We start from the raw sequence: 15,349 nt of genomic DNA on the forward strand, positions 1-15,349 counted from the left end.
GCCAGAAACACTAAGTGTATTTCTTAGTTAAGAAGAAATATAAGATTCCGCTGTCATCCTTGAGCGTTCTCTATACTCATCTGCATTTGCTTTTAATGTGATCTCTGTTTAAATCCCCTGGAAACATTCAATTGTGCTGGAATTCTACATGTTAAAATAGTCATTTCCAGAATTTCCTGTTGGAATTAAACTTTGTCTCGTTTTAGCTTTATATTTTTAAAGTCTGTTATACAACCAACATATGTGTGTATACAGTGCCTCTGAATCTTTGGTTGAGATTTAGAAAAACATAAATGGCATGATCCTTCGTATCTTTAGCTAAAGTAAAACTAAATGTTTGTTTATAGCTGTCATACACATGAGGTTTTTGTCTGATGTCAGGTCAGATCCAAGTGTAGAAACAGTGCTATTCCAATATTTATATCCCTTATATGTTTTTTAAAAATGAAAAAAATGGGTATAAGACCAATTTAGTGGGCAGCAAACAGCATTTAAGAATCAAATAGAAAGGAAAACAAGCATTTATGATGATTATTGAGAGTAAATACTGACCTGACAACTATTGCAACAGTTGTAGGGAGATGTGAGCAGTCCACTCACTTCAGATGCGGGACCGAGGACGGACTGAAGTACTAATACCACCAGAGCCCACCTTGGCGAGCCACTGAGCTGGATTAGGGTTAGTTACAGGAGCAGAAATGACTCAAAGTCAGCTCCATCACCAAAAAGCCACGCCAGCAGGGCTGACAGCTCAGGAAAGTTGGAAACTGGAACACACTGCACACCTGCAGGCAGCTCAGCAGGTTGGAGAGCGCCCTCTGCAGGTAGAGCCGTAGGTCTGAAGTGGTCTGTGCTTTTCCAGGGAGCTCTGCTGCTGAGTAGTGACTTCTGGGCAGTGTGGCCTAGCTAACAGTGCAATTTAGCAGTCTGGAATGTTTGTGTACACTTTAGGAAGGAGGGGTTGGTTCTAGTGAATATGGTCAGTATCAGAGACTTTCTGAAGCTATTTTGAGTTGTTTACTTCCTGAGCTTAAGGAGCGTCCCTGGGCAGTGGAAAGTTTGCCCTTGCTTGGAACACCCTGCTGCTGTTTGTCCTCCTGTCAACATCCTATGTCTTAACGAGCTTCCCTTCAAGAGGGAAGGTTTTGATCTTGGAAGAAACTGCTTGCCACAACAGTGGCATTGGTTTTTAATGCACCATATGTAGCATTGTGGTTTGTAGTCAGAACTGTTTTTATAAACGACAGGATAAAGCTTTCCATGTGTTTACCATTCAGTGTCAGAGTGAACAGAATGATCTTTGGTAGGATTTAGTTTGATTATTGAAATTTTTGGGATGAACAAATGAGGCAGATATAATATATGTAGATTTATTAGCAAAATTCGTGAGTACATCGAACATAAATTAGGTATTTATTTACACTTAGAAAAAGTATTTATCATGGTAATTTTCAAAAGTAATAAGGCTAAAATCCTGTCAATGTATTTTTTTGGACATAAGTTTATCATCATGAATTTATATATCGCTTAAAAGTACATTTTGTTATAAATATAGAAATAAATATAAACAAGTGCTCAAGTGGCAGATTTTTTGATTTATGTATATGAATGTTTTGCTTGCATGTATGTTCATGTGCCACTGTGTGCCTTCTGCTTGAGGAGGTTAGAAGCCAGCATCCAATCCTCTGGAACTGCAATTATGGGCAGTCATGAGTCCCTAGTGTGAGTGCTGGGAACAAAATCTGGGTCCTTTGTGAGAGCATCAAGTGCCCTTAAGTGATGAGCCATCTCTCCAGCTCCCTAAATGCCAGCTTTCAAAAGGCAAACATTTGGCAAATAGTATTAAGAGGAGAAAAAAAAAAAGTCAGAACTGCTTATTACCATTTTGTCTTCTGAATTATTTAGACTGATTTGCATTCTTTGTATTAGACTTAGGATATATATTTCTTCTTCAGTGACTTTCTCTGAGAGAAGTAATCTGTATATACCAGTTATGTTACTTATATTGAAATAAAAGTAACAGTATTTGGAGGAGGATCAAAATGAAAATTCTTGTCATTTACAAGAGGCAGAATTCGGAAGTCTTAGCTATCATTGCAGCCATTCTTTTAAGCATTTGAAAATTAGAAAGTAAGTGAGTGTGTGTAGCTGAGTGGTAACAACTTCGCCCAGCATGCACAAGGCCCTGGATTGCATCCCCCTGCACCATCCAAAACAAAAACAAAACAACACAACCATAAAACCTGTTTTGGAGCTGAAGCAATGACTTAGCAGTTAAGAGCACTTGCTGTTCTTATAAGAGACCTGAGTTCAGCTCCTACTACCTACATTGGCAGCTTACAATGGCCTGGAACTCCAGTTCCAGGGGATATATGCTGTTTTTTTAAATCTCCATGGGCACCTGAACACCCGTGATTCACATATATACACTCATGGCCTATGTATACTTGTAAATAAATAAATAATTAAATCTTTAAAGGATATTAGAAAATAAAACAATTTAAGAATGTAGACAAATCAGTTTTAGATACCAAAACAGAAATTGTTTTCAATATATTTATTTTGCACAGTAACTTTTAACCATTCTTTTAAGTAACCAAACATTTTTGCTGCTATATAACTCAAGAAATTTGTAGTAGATAATTTGGATTTTCATTTCCAACTTTCTTAGATATTACTGCCACATACTATGAAAAAGTGTAGCATTATATCGAGTGCCTTTTATGTGCGTAAGCAGAAGCTGCACAGTTTAATGTATGATTCTAAGGTGTGAATAGAATATTTTTCTCAAGTAAACTCATTATGTTTAAAGCAGCTGCGTCAAACACTGACACATGAAATCCTTATGTCTTGGAATATTCTGAATCAGTGAAAATTATCTTTCTATCATATGTTCTTATTCATAATTTCCTGTTTATTTTATGCTTGAGGAAAAATGGAACATGTTTAAGCTTTAATTTCTTGAATTATCCTATTTTGAAATAGGATCTTATTATATATCCAGGGCCAGACCTAAACTCACTATGTAACTCAGGCTGGTCTTGCATCCTCAATACTTTTGCCTCAGCCTCTTGGGTGTGGTATAGTGACTTTTTTTTTTTTTTTAAAACATGTATTTTCAGATGTTTATGCATTGTTTCCTTATAATACTATGTAAAGTTTGGAGTAGTTAATGGGACTTGAACCTAGGGCCCTGTGGATGTTAGAGACTGACTACTGGGTTAGAGCACCAGCCAGAAATACAGTTCTTACTGAGCCTTATTGACTGCTTCCTTTAATATCCGGCTTTTTTGTTTTTTGAGACAGGGTTTCACTATGTTAGTCTAGGCCAGCTTTGAATTTGTGATCCTCCTGACTCAGCCTTCTCCTAAGGGTTGTTATTACAGGTATGTTCTCCCACCCCTGGTTGAAATAGTGGTTGTAATTGTGTTGCTCAGATGAGTCATGTTAGGTCAAATAATATTCTTCCTTGTTTGTTTAGACTGGCCTCCAACCTGCTGTGTGACCTGAGCAGTACCTGAGCTTTTGATCTTTCTGCTTCTACCTCTTGAGTGCTGGGGTTATGATCGTGTATCATCATGTCCAGTTTATGCAATGCTAGGGACAGGATCCAGGCCTTAGTGCACACCAGGCAAGCACTTGACTCCTGAGTTGTATCCTCAGCTCCATAGTTAAAGGTTTGATCCTGGCAAGTGACTGTTCCAAAGGACTGTGGTGTATGTTGATGTGAAACAGTGTTGCTTCTGACTCTCTGGAAGCGTAGTCACCCATGGTGTCCTGCTGCTGCTGTGTCCTTCATTTCCTGACATACTGTGGCAGTTGGGCATGTGTTACTTGGCTGATGGTGACTGTAAATATCTGTTAATATCCTCGTCCTAATTTTGTTAGATTGTCTGTCTTCTAAACAGTTGGGAAGTGCTGTTCACTTGGAGGGCTGTGTTCTTCCTTCATCTGTTTTAGAATTGTTGCACCTTGGTGTATGTTTATTTGAATGAGTTTAAAGAAAGTTTAGGCGTATATTTTTAAGGTAGTTCAGAGTAAAAACCTGTCCTGTAAGACCCTTAATTTTCCCGAGAAGTTCTTCAGAATGATGGAAGAATATTGACCCAAACATAGGCAACCGCAGCAGAGGATAGTGCCCAGGGACAGAGGTGAGGATTTGGGGGTTTTAAAGTGTGATGAAGACACATCTCAACTGATGAAAGAAAAGAACAGATTATTTAGTAGCTCAGTTTAGATAATCGGCATCTGTCTATTAGAAAATAGTCATTACATCCCGACAAAAATACATTTTAGACAAATCAGTGAGCCAAATTCAAAAGCTGGATTGTTTTTTGTTCCTATACTCCCGGCACTGAGGACTGAACACAGGGCCTCATGCATGTTAGGTAAAGCTTTACTGCAAAGCTACATCTCTAGCTCTTTAACTAGTTTCTGTAGTTTGCAGTGATCTTGCTGAGTTACTCAGGCTGCCTTTGCCTTGTGGTCTTCCTGCCTCAGCTACTTCACTAGTGGGATTACTGACCTGGGTCACCATGTCTAGCTGGATTCTTGAAGAGTCTAAAGCATTTCCCTACATTTATTTCCCTACATTTATTCCTGCCAATGTATTTGTGATGCTCTGAGACTGATCATTAATTTGTGTTTCTCTGTAGAGTATAAATTCTTTGAAGGTATATTCTTACTCATTTGTTGTACCTCTGTTGGATGAGTATGGTGTTACCACACAGTAGGTATTCTTAAAAATTGTTTATGGAATTGGTGAATGAATTTATTTATTATTCTAGTCTGCATTCTATTTTCCGCTGTTGTGGAAATCTACCCATTTTCTCCTAAGTCTGTAACAGTAAATGCCACAGGGAGACAGTGACCTGAATTAGGATGCTGTTAGTGGATAGGGAGAGTTAGTAGGTAATAGACTCAAAAAGACCTTGGTGAGTGAATTCAGTCTGGTGAATTAGATCCAAAGAATCCAGTATCTTGTCTCTAATGACAAACTGCCATTGAAGGTATGATTCATTTTGAGCTGTTTTTCTCTTGAGAGTTTTGTGGATCCCCCCACCCCCTTTTCAATGTGATGGATTCTGTCTTTATTAGCAGCTAGTTTACTTCTGAGAACAAAGTAAAGGAAGACTGTGAACTCAATTTAGGAGACAAGAAAATGTAGGAGTGCGTGCGTATTTATCAGTTTTTATTCTGTCTTTAACACAGAAGACATCAAGGAAAGCATCTTGATAGTTTTGGAAGGAGTAGGGCTTAGAGTTTGAATAAAAGGAAGCATAAAAGAGTATGTAGATAAAGGTTCGTAAAAGAAGCTTGAGAAACTTCATTTTAAATGTTGACCATCAATAGAAAAAAATGGAAATAATGTTTTTTTTTTTTTTTGTTTTTTTTTTTTTTTAAGCAATTCAGTGTTGGAATGGTGTCTTCAGATATTTTAAGAGTCTGCTGTAATAAGAACTGAGTACTCTGTCAAGGGAGAAGCCCTTGCTGTAGGGACTTCCACTGCTTTATCCCATGGGCATACTCAGTGTTTGGTACATAATAATCCCAAGTGGAACACAGTAATATTACTAAAGAAAAGAGTTATGTTTTATCACTTTCTGTACATAAGTTAATATTAGAGTCTGTTTTAATTGTACCTTTTTTGTACCTTAAAGTCTTTTCCTGCTGCAGTTCTCATTGGGCTTCTTTGAAATTAAGAGATAAAAGTTTCTTCTCCATAACTGTCTCCATTTCTTGCAACCTGATAATGTTATAGAATTTTATTATATTGCATTAACTTGTTATAAGCTTCAGGGTAGAGTTAGTTAAATATTGGGCCTTGTAAATGCTGTAAGTAAGCTATAGACCAGGACTTAAAATATAACTTCCCTAATTTTCTAGGCTTTAAATATATAAAATTAGTTTCTTTGACATTTTCTGTGCTTAAAATTTTCAAGTCTCAGAATGAAAGAATTTTTATAGCCAAATTTAAATTGTAATATTGGCTCAGTGATATCCTTGAAATATTTACATCTTGTAATAAAATTATTGTTGAGCTAGAGAGATGACTTAGTGGTTAAGAGACCTGTTTTCTGTCTCCAGCACTCACATGGTGGCTTACATCTGCCTGTAACTCCAGTTCCAGGAGATCCACCACCCTCTTCTGACCTCCATAGGAACTAGACACACTGTGGTGCAAAGACATATGCAAGCACTCACTTGCACTCAAAATAAAAATAAATCTTTAGAAATAATAAAATCAGCTGGGCGGTGGTGGTGCATGCCTTTAATCCCAGCACTCAGGAGGCATAGCCAGGCGGATCTCTGTGATGTTTGAGGCCAGCCTGGTCTACAGAGTGAGATGCAGGAAGAGAGAGAGAGAGAAAAGAAAAGAAAAAAGGAAATCATTGTACCATCAAGGCATGCATATGGACATGTACAAGTAATAAGTACTTGAAAACAATCTAAAATGTGACAAAATCTATAACGTTGTCGTCTAACTCAGAGAGCCTGGTGAACTTTCTGATAAATACCCTTACCCTTCTTTGGTACTACATACATACATACATACATACATACATACATACATACCATACACACACATCTAAAATGGGTATGCTTCTGTTTATGTATATTTGAGAAAAATCCTTTTATCAGGTGAGTGGTACTGTCATTTACTTTGCAAAGGACAAAAGCAGCAAAAATTGTAATCTTGTCTTCTAGACCAAGTTTTAAAATTTTGTCTCATTGATTATGAAATTTAGAAGTCTTACTACTATTAATGATAATTATCTTATATACTTAAATATGAGTTAACCACACGAGTAATTAACCTTCATAAGTATTCAGCCTCGTTCTAGTTAACCCCAGGATGCATTAAGTATATTAATTTTTACCATGATTATTTACTGAGCACATTTTACTTTTGTTCACAGTACCTGGTTATGGATTATTATGTTGGTGGGGATTTACTTACTCTGCTCAGCAAATTTGAAGATCGACTGCCTGAAGACATGGCTCGGTTCTACCTGGCTGAGATGGTGATAGCAATCGACTCAGTTCATCAGCTCCACTATGTACATAGGTGAGTTGGCCCATCTGTCATTCAGCTGGCTGTGACGATATATCCAGAAAGAGCTCTGTTGCTGCTGAATTATTAATTATGGTCTTAGTTACACCTTATCCACAAACACTTTATTTTGAGATTGTTTTGGTTTTATGTTTTTACTGTTACTATTAATCTGCATCACTGAGCTGATGTGTCTGCTTTTATGTCCATGTATACTATTTACAAATGCCCACTTCCAGTCAGCATTTTTGTGGAAAGCTTTGAACATACTCATGACTGGATTTACATGTAATGTCCTTCCCAAAAGGAGTATGCAGCAGTCAGTTTCCTTATAGTTGATTCTTATACACCGATAGTTAGAATTCTAGACCATAAATTATAGACTTGTTATATATTTTATTTTTCTAAAGAAAAGACTTGGGCTGGGGAGACAGCAAGGGTGAAGCCCTGAGTTTGATTCCCAACATCATGTACAATCAGGACATGGAAGCATACATCCACTGGGGTAGAGGAATGCAAATCCCTAGAGACAGATGGCTGGCCAGCCAGTCTAGCCAAATTGAGAGCTCTAGGTTCATCAAAAGACCTTGTCTCAGGAAATAAGGTAGAGAGTGATTAAGGAAGACACCCTAAATTGACCTCGGACCTCACATGTACATACTCATACACACACACACACACACACACACACACACACACACACACACACACGAAAAGACTTTAAAGGATTATATATATGTATATATATACACATATATATGTATATATATACACACACATATATATATGTATATGTAAAGATTTTTTTTTTTGTTTAAAAGACACGGTTGGTTTTGATGTGTATAGCATGATCTTATTATAAACTGACAAGTAATTCATCATTTGTACTTCCTTCTGTGTGAACTAGGTATAGTGGTATATCCCTGCAGTGTAGCACTTGAGAAGTAGAGGCAGGAGGATCTGGAGTTCACCTGCTTTTGTTATGGAGTGAGTTAGAGGCCAGCCTGGTCTACACGAGACATTGTCTCAAACAAAATGAAATGAAAAAACTAAAACTTTTGTTTCCCTATGAGTGTGTATTACATTACATACCATTTATTATTGGATGAAAAAAAAAGTAGGCCTATTTACAAAATGTTTCTTATATATAGGATGTTTAAAAGTATAGTAAAATATTGAAGAACATTTAGTTGTTTAAAAGAAAGTAGGATCTCATCAGGTTACCAGGGATGAGTCTTTTTTTTTTTTTTGAGACAGGGTTTCTCTGTGTAGCTTTGGAGCCTTTCCTGGATCTCACTCTGTAGACCAGGATGGCCTCGAACTCACAAAGATCCGCCTGGCTCTGCCTCCTGAATGCTGGGATTAAAGGCGTGCGCCACCACCGCCCAGCTTGGGATGAGTCTTCCACTGGGCAGTGCAAAGTGTGAGGAAGAGGAGGGTGCTAAGAGCAGTAAGGGCTGCTACTGTATTAGGGAGGAACCATTGCAGCTTTGAAAGTGAGACTTTATTTATTTCCTTACTTACTTATTTGAGACAGGATATCACTATGTGTATGTAGCTAAGACTGGCCTGGAACCCTTTTGCATCAGATTTCCAAGTGCTGGAATGCTAGGCATGTGCAAACAAAGCATGATCTTTATCATGAGACTGCTAAATATCATGCTACAGACCTTAGACTGTACCTTGGCCTGTAGTAAGTTACCATTCATACTGTTGCATGGCTGTCTTCAAGTTGACATATGTTCATCTCGTTTTAAGTGTCCTTTTAGATCTTATAAATTCACTCATGTTGGAGGCTTGTCAGTATACTTTTCCCCCAGCATTCTGACTACTCTCTCGGGTCAGATACATGGTGGAAGTGGAGGAAATGCTCTCTCTTTGAGGAGTTACTTGAAGGTAGAACTGATGACCCAGTTGAATTGAGTGGGAGTAAAAGCAGATTTTAAAGACTCTTGTAATAACCGTGTTCCTAAACATCGTGGAGATGTAGAAGGAACGGTAGTTAAACAAATGACTCAGGAAGACCCGGTGGAAGAAGCTGTGTCCACATCAGAACGCAGGTATTTCAAAGATTAAAATACTTTAGCTAAGGGAAAGGGGTCAGAAAATAGGACATATGCAGAGAAAGACCACTGAAGTTTGCTATTACATTTTATCATTATTTAATTTGGTGTGTGTGTGTGTCTCACGGTGGCTGGTGCTGCACACTATGCTAGTTATAAGGGTGTGGAGGTCAGAGGGCCACCTTGGGTGTCATGTATCCGGTGACTTTGACCGTTTGTTTGATACAGTCTCTCATTGGTTAAGTAGGCTAGAATAGCTGACCCACAAGTCCTCAGGAATGCTCCTGTCTCTGTCTCCTTTCTCACCATGGCTGGAGTTACAAACACATGCCAGGACTTCAGGCTTTTTAAGTGGCTTCTAGAGATGGAATTTAAGTACTCATGCTTACAATGCAGGACTTTACTGACTCAGGCCTATATTCTATCATTTTATTTAAAAACATTCTTATTACATTTTATTTATTTGATGTGTGTGTACATGTGTGTATATATACATACATAACATACATATACATACATACATACATATGTTTATATGTGCAGGAGTGTGTCCATGCTGCAGCATATGCATGGAAGACAGCAGACAGCTTGTGGGAATTGCTTCTCTTTCTGCTGTGTGGGTCGTGGGGATTGAACTCAGGTGGTTAGGTGTGTGACAGGAGCCTCTCCCTGCTGAGTCACCTCCCTGACCCTCTTTACCATCTGAATGTTAAAGTCATCACTTGAACACATAAGAAACATATCTGTCTTTTCCTGCGCTTTTAGCCAACTGGTTATTTCTTCCCTTGTATTTATTAACATACTATTTTGGCAGTCTTATTAATCTGTCAACTCAGAGTTTAGACTTTGCCGTGGATATACTTTTACGCAGAGCTTGAAGCATGCGTACCAGCCTTCCTTTGGTTACTGAATAGTCAGTTTACATTTTAAGGGAGTATCTTTCCTTCTTTTCAATCATCTCTTTGTTGAGGCAGAGAATTTTGGAGTAGAGTGTATGTTTAATGACTTAGCATCATGTGATCTGATTCAGGTTGATTAAACTTTCTGCCAAATGTTGGGACATCGTAAAGTAAGTCCTGATTTGAGGTTGAAAAAAACCTGTTATTTCAGAACATGTTAACTAAGTCAGCAGAGTGTTGCTGCTCAGATCATCAGCTACAACACCATTTATCCAGGACCCAGAATCCAACTAGAACAACAGAGAAACAGGTTTGATCTGCTTAGAATGTTGTGTTTGGCTTTCATGTGCTTTAGTTTTAGATGAGCAGAAGGAATGATCAGGAATTTTGTGATATTTTCTAACAGCACATACATAATTTATATAGATAATCATAACGTTGATTCTAGCACCAGAATTTTAATAGCTGATCCTCTGTGTGTATGTCAGTGACTATGATCACAACCTGGTTCTTGTATTGTTTCCTAGGCTAGCAGACATAACACATTTTGCCTTCACATTAAGACCGTCTTAGAAAATACTTTGAGCTTGTTGGCAGATTTAGCTTATTTTTGTTAAATCCTGTTACTGGGGATAAAACCTAGGGCTTTGGGCATATTAGGTAAATAAATACTCTACTACTGAGGTACAGCCCAGGATTCAGATTTCACACAGAAAGATAATACTAGAAAGTAGACAATGCTTTAAATTGTGAATTAGAGTGAAGTAGATAGCGTGAAATTTTCAGAGACACTAATTCTTTTCTTTAAATATTAAAAAAAATGTTTCTATGAGATAAGGGTAATGTAGGGCAATTGTTGTGGATCTAGAGGAAGTATGGGGAATATGATCAAAATACATTGTATGAAATTTCAAAGAATTAATGAAAATGTTTTTTAAGTTTTTTGAAGTTCTTAGCTGAAATGTTTGTTCATATAGACAAATAATAGAATATTAAATATTAAAAATGAGGAGTTACTTCATTTTAAATCTTCCAAAGGTAGTTTTGTGTAGCATGACTCTTAAAGAGTCTTATTAACAAAAATAAACCCAGAGCCAGGTATTGGGGTGAACGCTGAATGATGAGAGAGACAGAACCAGCCACAGCCACCTCACCTTGCCAATTCCTCAGCTGATCCTGTTTCCTCAGACTGGAAGCCTCTGAGTCCTCATCCAGAATGAATCTCAGCTGAATTCTGCTAAAAGCTTAACCAGCCCTAGTTCCTGGTTTTCACGCCTTATATACCTTTCTGCTTTCTGCCCTTACTTCCTGGGATTAAAGGCATGATGAGTCACCATGCCTGGCTGTTTCCAGTGTGGCCTTAAACTCACAGAGATCCGGATGGACCTCTGCCTCCCAAGTGATAGGATTAAAGGTGTGTGTGCCACCATTTTCTGGCCTCATATCTAGTGGCTGTTCTGTTCTCTGACCCTAGATAAGTTTATTAGGGTACACAATATTTTGGGGAACACAATACCACCACAGTTTTGTAGAAGTCTAAAATTAAAAATTTTTCATTATTAACTTTATTCAATAGCATTAGTTATTATTCTTGATAACAATCATTTTTATGTCATTAGTTCATAAAACTTGTATTTTCAAATTTTTGTCACTTGAGATGTTTATCTTTTTGTATAACCTGCCATTACTTATTCAGTGAATGTTCATTTAAGATTGTGAGATTAAATTGTAAAATCTCAGATGGCTTTATTGAGATGTAATTCATATACCACATACTTCATTCATTTAAAGTATGTAGTGGTGTTAGTGTATTCACAGATACTTGTAATCCTTGTCATGAACTATTTTAGAACATCTTTATTACTTCAGAAGGAAACCTCATACCATAACCTCTCACCTCAGTTCTAACTCTCCAGCCCTAAGCAAACATTAATTACTTTGCCTCATAAATCTACTAATTTTGGGCATCTCATATAAATCAAATCCTATAACATCGTGTCTTTTATTGCTGGCCTCTTTTGTTTAATGTAATATTTATAAGGTTCATTAACATTGTAGAATATATTTGAACATGCTTTCTTAGCCACGTTGATTGCTTGGTAAATGTAGAACACTTAAGTTTTTCTGGAACCTTTTCAGAATCCAAAGTATACATTATACAGCATTCACAATATACATAGCTCAACTCCAAATTAATCCATCAAAAAAATGTAATTCAATCTCAGGAGAAAAGAAAAAACAGAAACAATAATAATACTAATAAATTGATGGAAATTCTAGGATGACCAGTTATAAGAATAATTGGATAAAGACTTAACAAGACACTTATTTAAATGGGATTCATAAAGTAAAGAAAGTACATGTGAAATTATAGGGAAAAAACAACCAAACCAAAACAACAACAAAAAAGAAAACCCAGCACAAATGGGAATACTATTATGTGTGAGTGTTTGTCTGCATGTATGTGTGTGCACCACAGGCATGGATGCCTGGTGCCCTTGGAGACCAGAAGAAGGTGTTAGATTCCCCGAAACTGGAGTTAGGGATGGTTGTGAGCTGCCATGAGGGTGCTGGTCGCTGAAACCCGGTTCACTGCACGAGCAGCCAGTGTTCTTAACCTCTGAGCCATCTTTCCATCCTGTCTTCATCCCTCACAGAACTGTTAGGGGAGAAAAAGACAGCATTTTGAAGAAAAATGTACCAAAGAGCTTCACAAATGGGAATTCAAATGTAAGTCCAGGAAAGGAGTCTCATGCAGAAAAGAATAAGAGACCCAAAGTTTTCATGTTGGGAAAGTAAGGCAAATGTATAGAACTAAAATTGGAGCAAACAGTGTGAGTTCTAGAAAGCCACACTCAGTACAGCGTAATCCAGCCGTGGGCACAGAGGACAGAGGGGTCTTCAGAACTGGTTTTTGTTTGGAGACAGCAGATGAATGATTTCAGATGCCTTTTCAAAGCCACAGAGGCTACCTGACAGTGGAATATCCGTGGGTGATTGAGGACAAGAAAGCTGTCTATGAAGACTTCATATTCAGTGGAAAGTTCCTTCTGTAACTGTAGAAAAAGTTATTTTCCCAGGTAGAAAACCCCAGAGAATTCATTTTCCTGACGTTTCCTCACAAGAAATCTTCAACAACATACTTCAGAAATTTGGGGAATGATGTCACAAGTAAATCTGGGCTTTGGAAGGAAAAGGAGACAGTGAATAGTAAACTGTCAGTCTGTGAACACCATTTTCACTATTGCATTCGCTCATTTAAAGCAGAAGTTAGCTGAAGTACTCAAGGAATAAGTATAGACCATCTAAAGTAACTGTAACGTAATGGACTGCATGAGCCGTACATGGTTCTAGCGTGACCACTGACCTTTAATTAAAAGGAAAGCTGGGGAGTGGGAGAGCAAGTGGCTTACATGGGAACGATAAATAAAAAATAAGTTTAATATTAAACTTCGCAGTGACAAAGCTTTGTGACTCAAAATGCATTAAGTATTTATGATATCCAAAAAATAAAAAACGTTAACAAGACAGATTGGCAGGTATAAGTAGGACATGCAGAAATGGTAGAGGAGTTAAGGGATGTTGTTCCAGTTCTTCCTTTTAATTTACTTGAAAAATCAATCAGAATGAGGACTGGTGGTTTTTGTTAGTTACTTGTTAATTGAAACAGAAAAAAAAGGTAAAAAGGAAAAAATAAAATATTAATAGCTACAATAAAAGTTGTGACAATTGGGAGAATTTATGCAAATCTTTTTCAATGGTTTTCAGTAATTGAAACAGTGATAGTATAATAGTCATTTTGAGGCTGTTGTGTCTGCAATGTGAAATAATATGTAAGAAGCTACTGAAAACCCTGTAGTTTTGAATTTGTAGTATCAGCATGAAGTTGTAAATCATTTTATCTTTGAATACAACCGCACCCCACACTGACAAGGTCTAGAAGCAGTGACCAACAGACTTGTAGTGACTATGCCTTTGGCAGGTTGTGATTTTCAAATACCACTTCTCAGAGGAGTTAGAGGGGAATCTTGGACTTTGCCAAGGTAGAGTTTCAGGATGAGACAGAGTGAAGCAGAGGTAGCGCTTTTATTGAGTGGTTGCACTTGATGGTGCCAGTAGGGGTCTGTAGGGTGCTTAGGTGTCTTTACAGTAGAGCAGTAGAGGAGTGTGTGTGATCCTGTAGCTTTTTGTTTGGTTGTTTGTTTGGTTTTTTGAGACAAGGTTTCTCTGTGTAACAGCCCTAACTGTCCTGGATCTCGCTCTGTAGACCAGGCTGACCTTGAACTCACAGAGATCCACCTGCCTCTGCCTCCCGAGTGCTGGGATTAAAAGCGCCACCACTGCCTGGCCTCAATCCCATAGCTTTTAAGTTACATATCTCAAACAGTCATTTATAGCAAGATCTAAATTTAAGTAAGGTTTAAAAGTTAAAGAATTCATAGCTGGGGCTGGAAGGATGGCTTGGTGGTTAAGAACGTGTACTGCTTTTGTGGGAGATCTCAGTTCAGTTCTTGTTACCCATGTTGGACAGCTCACAACTGCCTCTGACTTTAGTTCCATGGGATGTGACACCCTCATCTGGGCATCTGTGCATGCACACGCACTCACATGCAGATACATCTACACACATACAAAATGATTGTTTAAAAAAGTACATGAGCTGATATAGATATATAGATATATATATATATATGTATGTATATATGGAATCCTATGGAATTTCCTGTTGCAAATGAAATTGGAGGTGAGTTTAAGGTGTACTGTTTAGAATTAGCGTTACAGAGAGGAGGACTAATAGTAAAACTCCGGACAGCAGCAGTCGCCCGGAAGTAAGCACGTTTCATTTGTTGTTTTTAATATCTGAGATGTTTTAGAAAAACACACTCTCTGGTTGGCCTCATCAGTTTCTTGACTCTTAGAAAGAAAGGGAATCTGGATTCCAGGATGAGGACTCTCTTTCCTTCCCATTTGCCCTTTATTTCTGTCTGTCTTGCTCCAGGAAATAGACAGAATGATCTTGGTACATCTTGTCAGGACAAATAGAGAAGTGTTCACAGACTTGTAGGGTCATGTCAGAAGGATTTGGAAGCCAAATTGGAAATGGTACCAAAGGTCAGGGTGGGGTAGGATGTCAGCTGCCTTGTTCCTCTTTCTATTTAGCTCCCAGCTTGGGCTTTTGCTCCCTGGGCAGAAGACTGGAAGATACTTTTCTGTGGAATTCTGAATGAAAAGTAAGTGAAGTTGGTTTAATCTCCCAAGGAGACAACTAAACTGGATAAATCAGCCATATTAAGCATCCCATAATACTAGTATCCAAATTCCTAAATGTAAGT

At 37.8% G+C, this 15,349-nt stretch overlaps 1 protein-coding gene across 21 annotated transcripts in view; it reads left to right on the forward strand.

The window, feature by feature from the left end:
* The window catches only part of Cdc42bpa (CDC42 binding protein kinase alpha), a 211,874-nt gene that overhangs the window by 80,959 nt on the left and 115,566 nt on the right, over positions 1-15,349 (forward strand). For all 21 annotated transcript variants that reach the window (XM_076548064.1, XM_076548060.1, XM_076548071.1 and 18 more), the window contains one exon: positions 6,921-7,069. In XM_076548064.1, coding sequence (XP_076404179.1) covers positions 6,921-7,069 — 149 coding nt within the window. The remainder of the gene's footprint in view (positions 1-6,920; positions 7,070-15,349) is intronic.

The sequence above is a fragment of the Peromyscus maniculatus genome, chromosome 11, assembly GCF_049852395.1.
Source record: "Peromyscus maniculatus bairdii isolate BWxNUB_F1_BW_parent chromosome 11, HU_Pman_BW_mat_3.1, whole genome shotgun sequence".
In the NCBI taxonomy this organism is placed as follows: domain Eukaryota; kingdom Metazoa; phylum Chordata; class Mammalia; order Rodentia; family Cricetidae; genus Peromyscus; species Peromyscus maniculatus.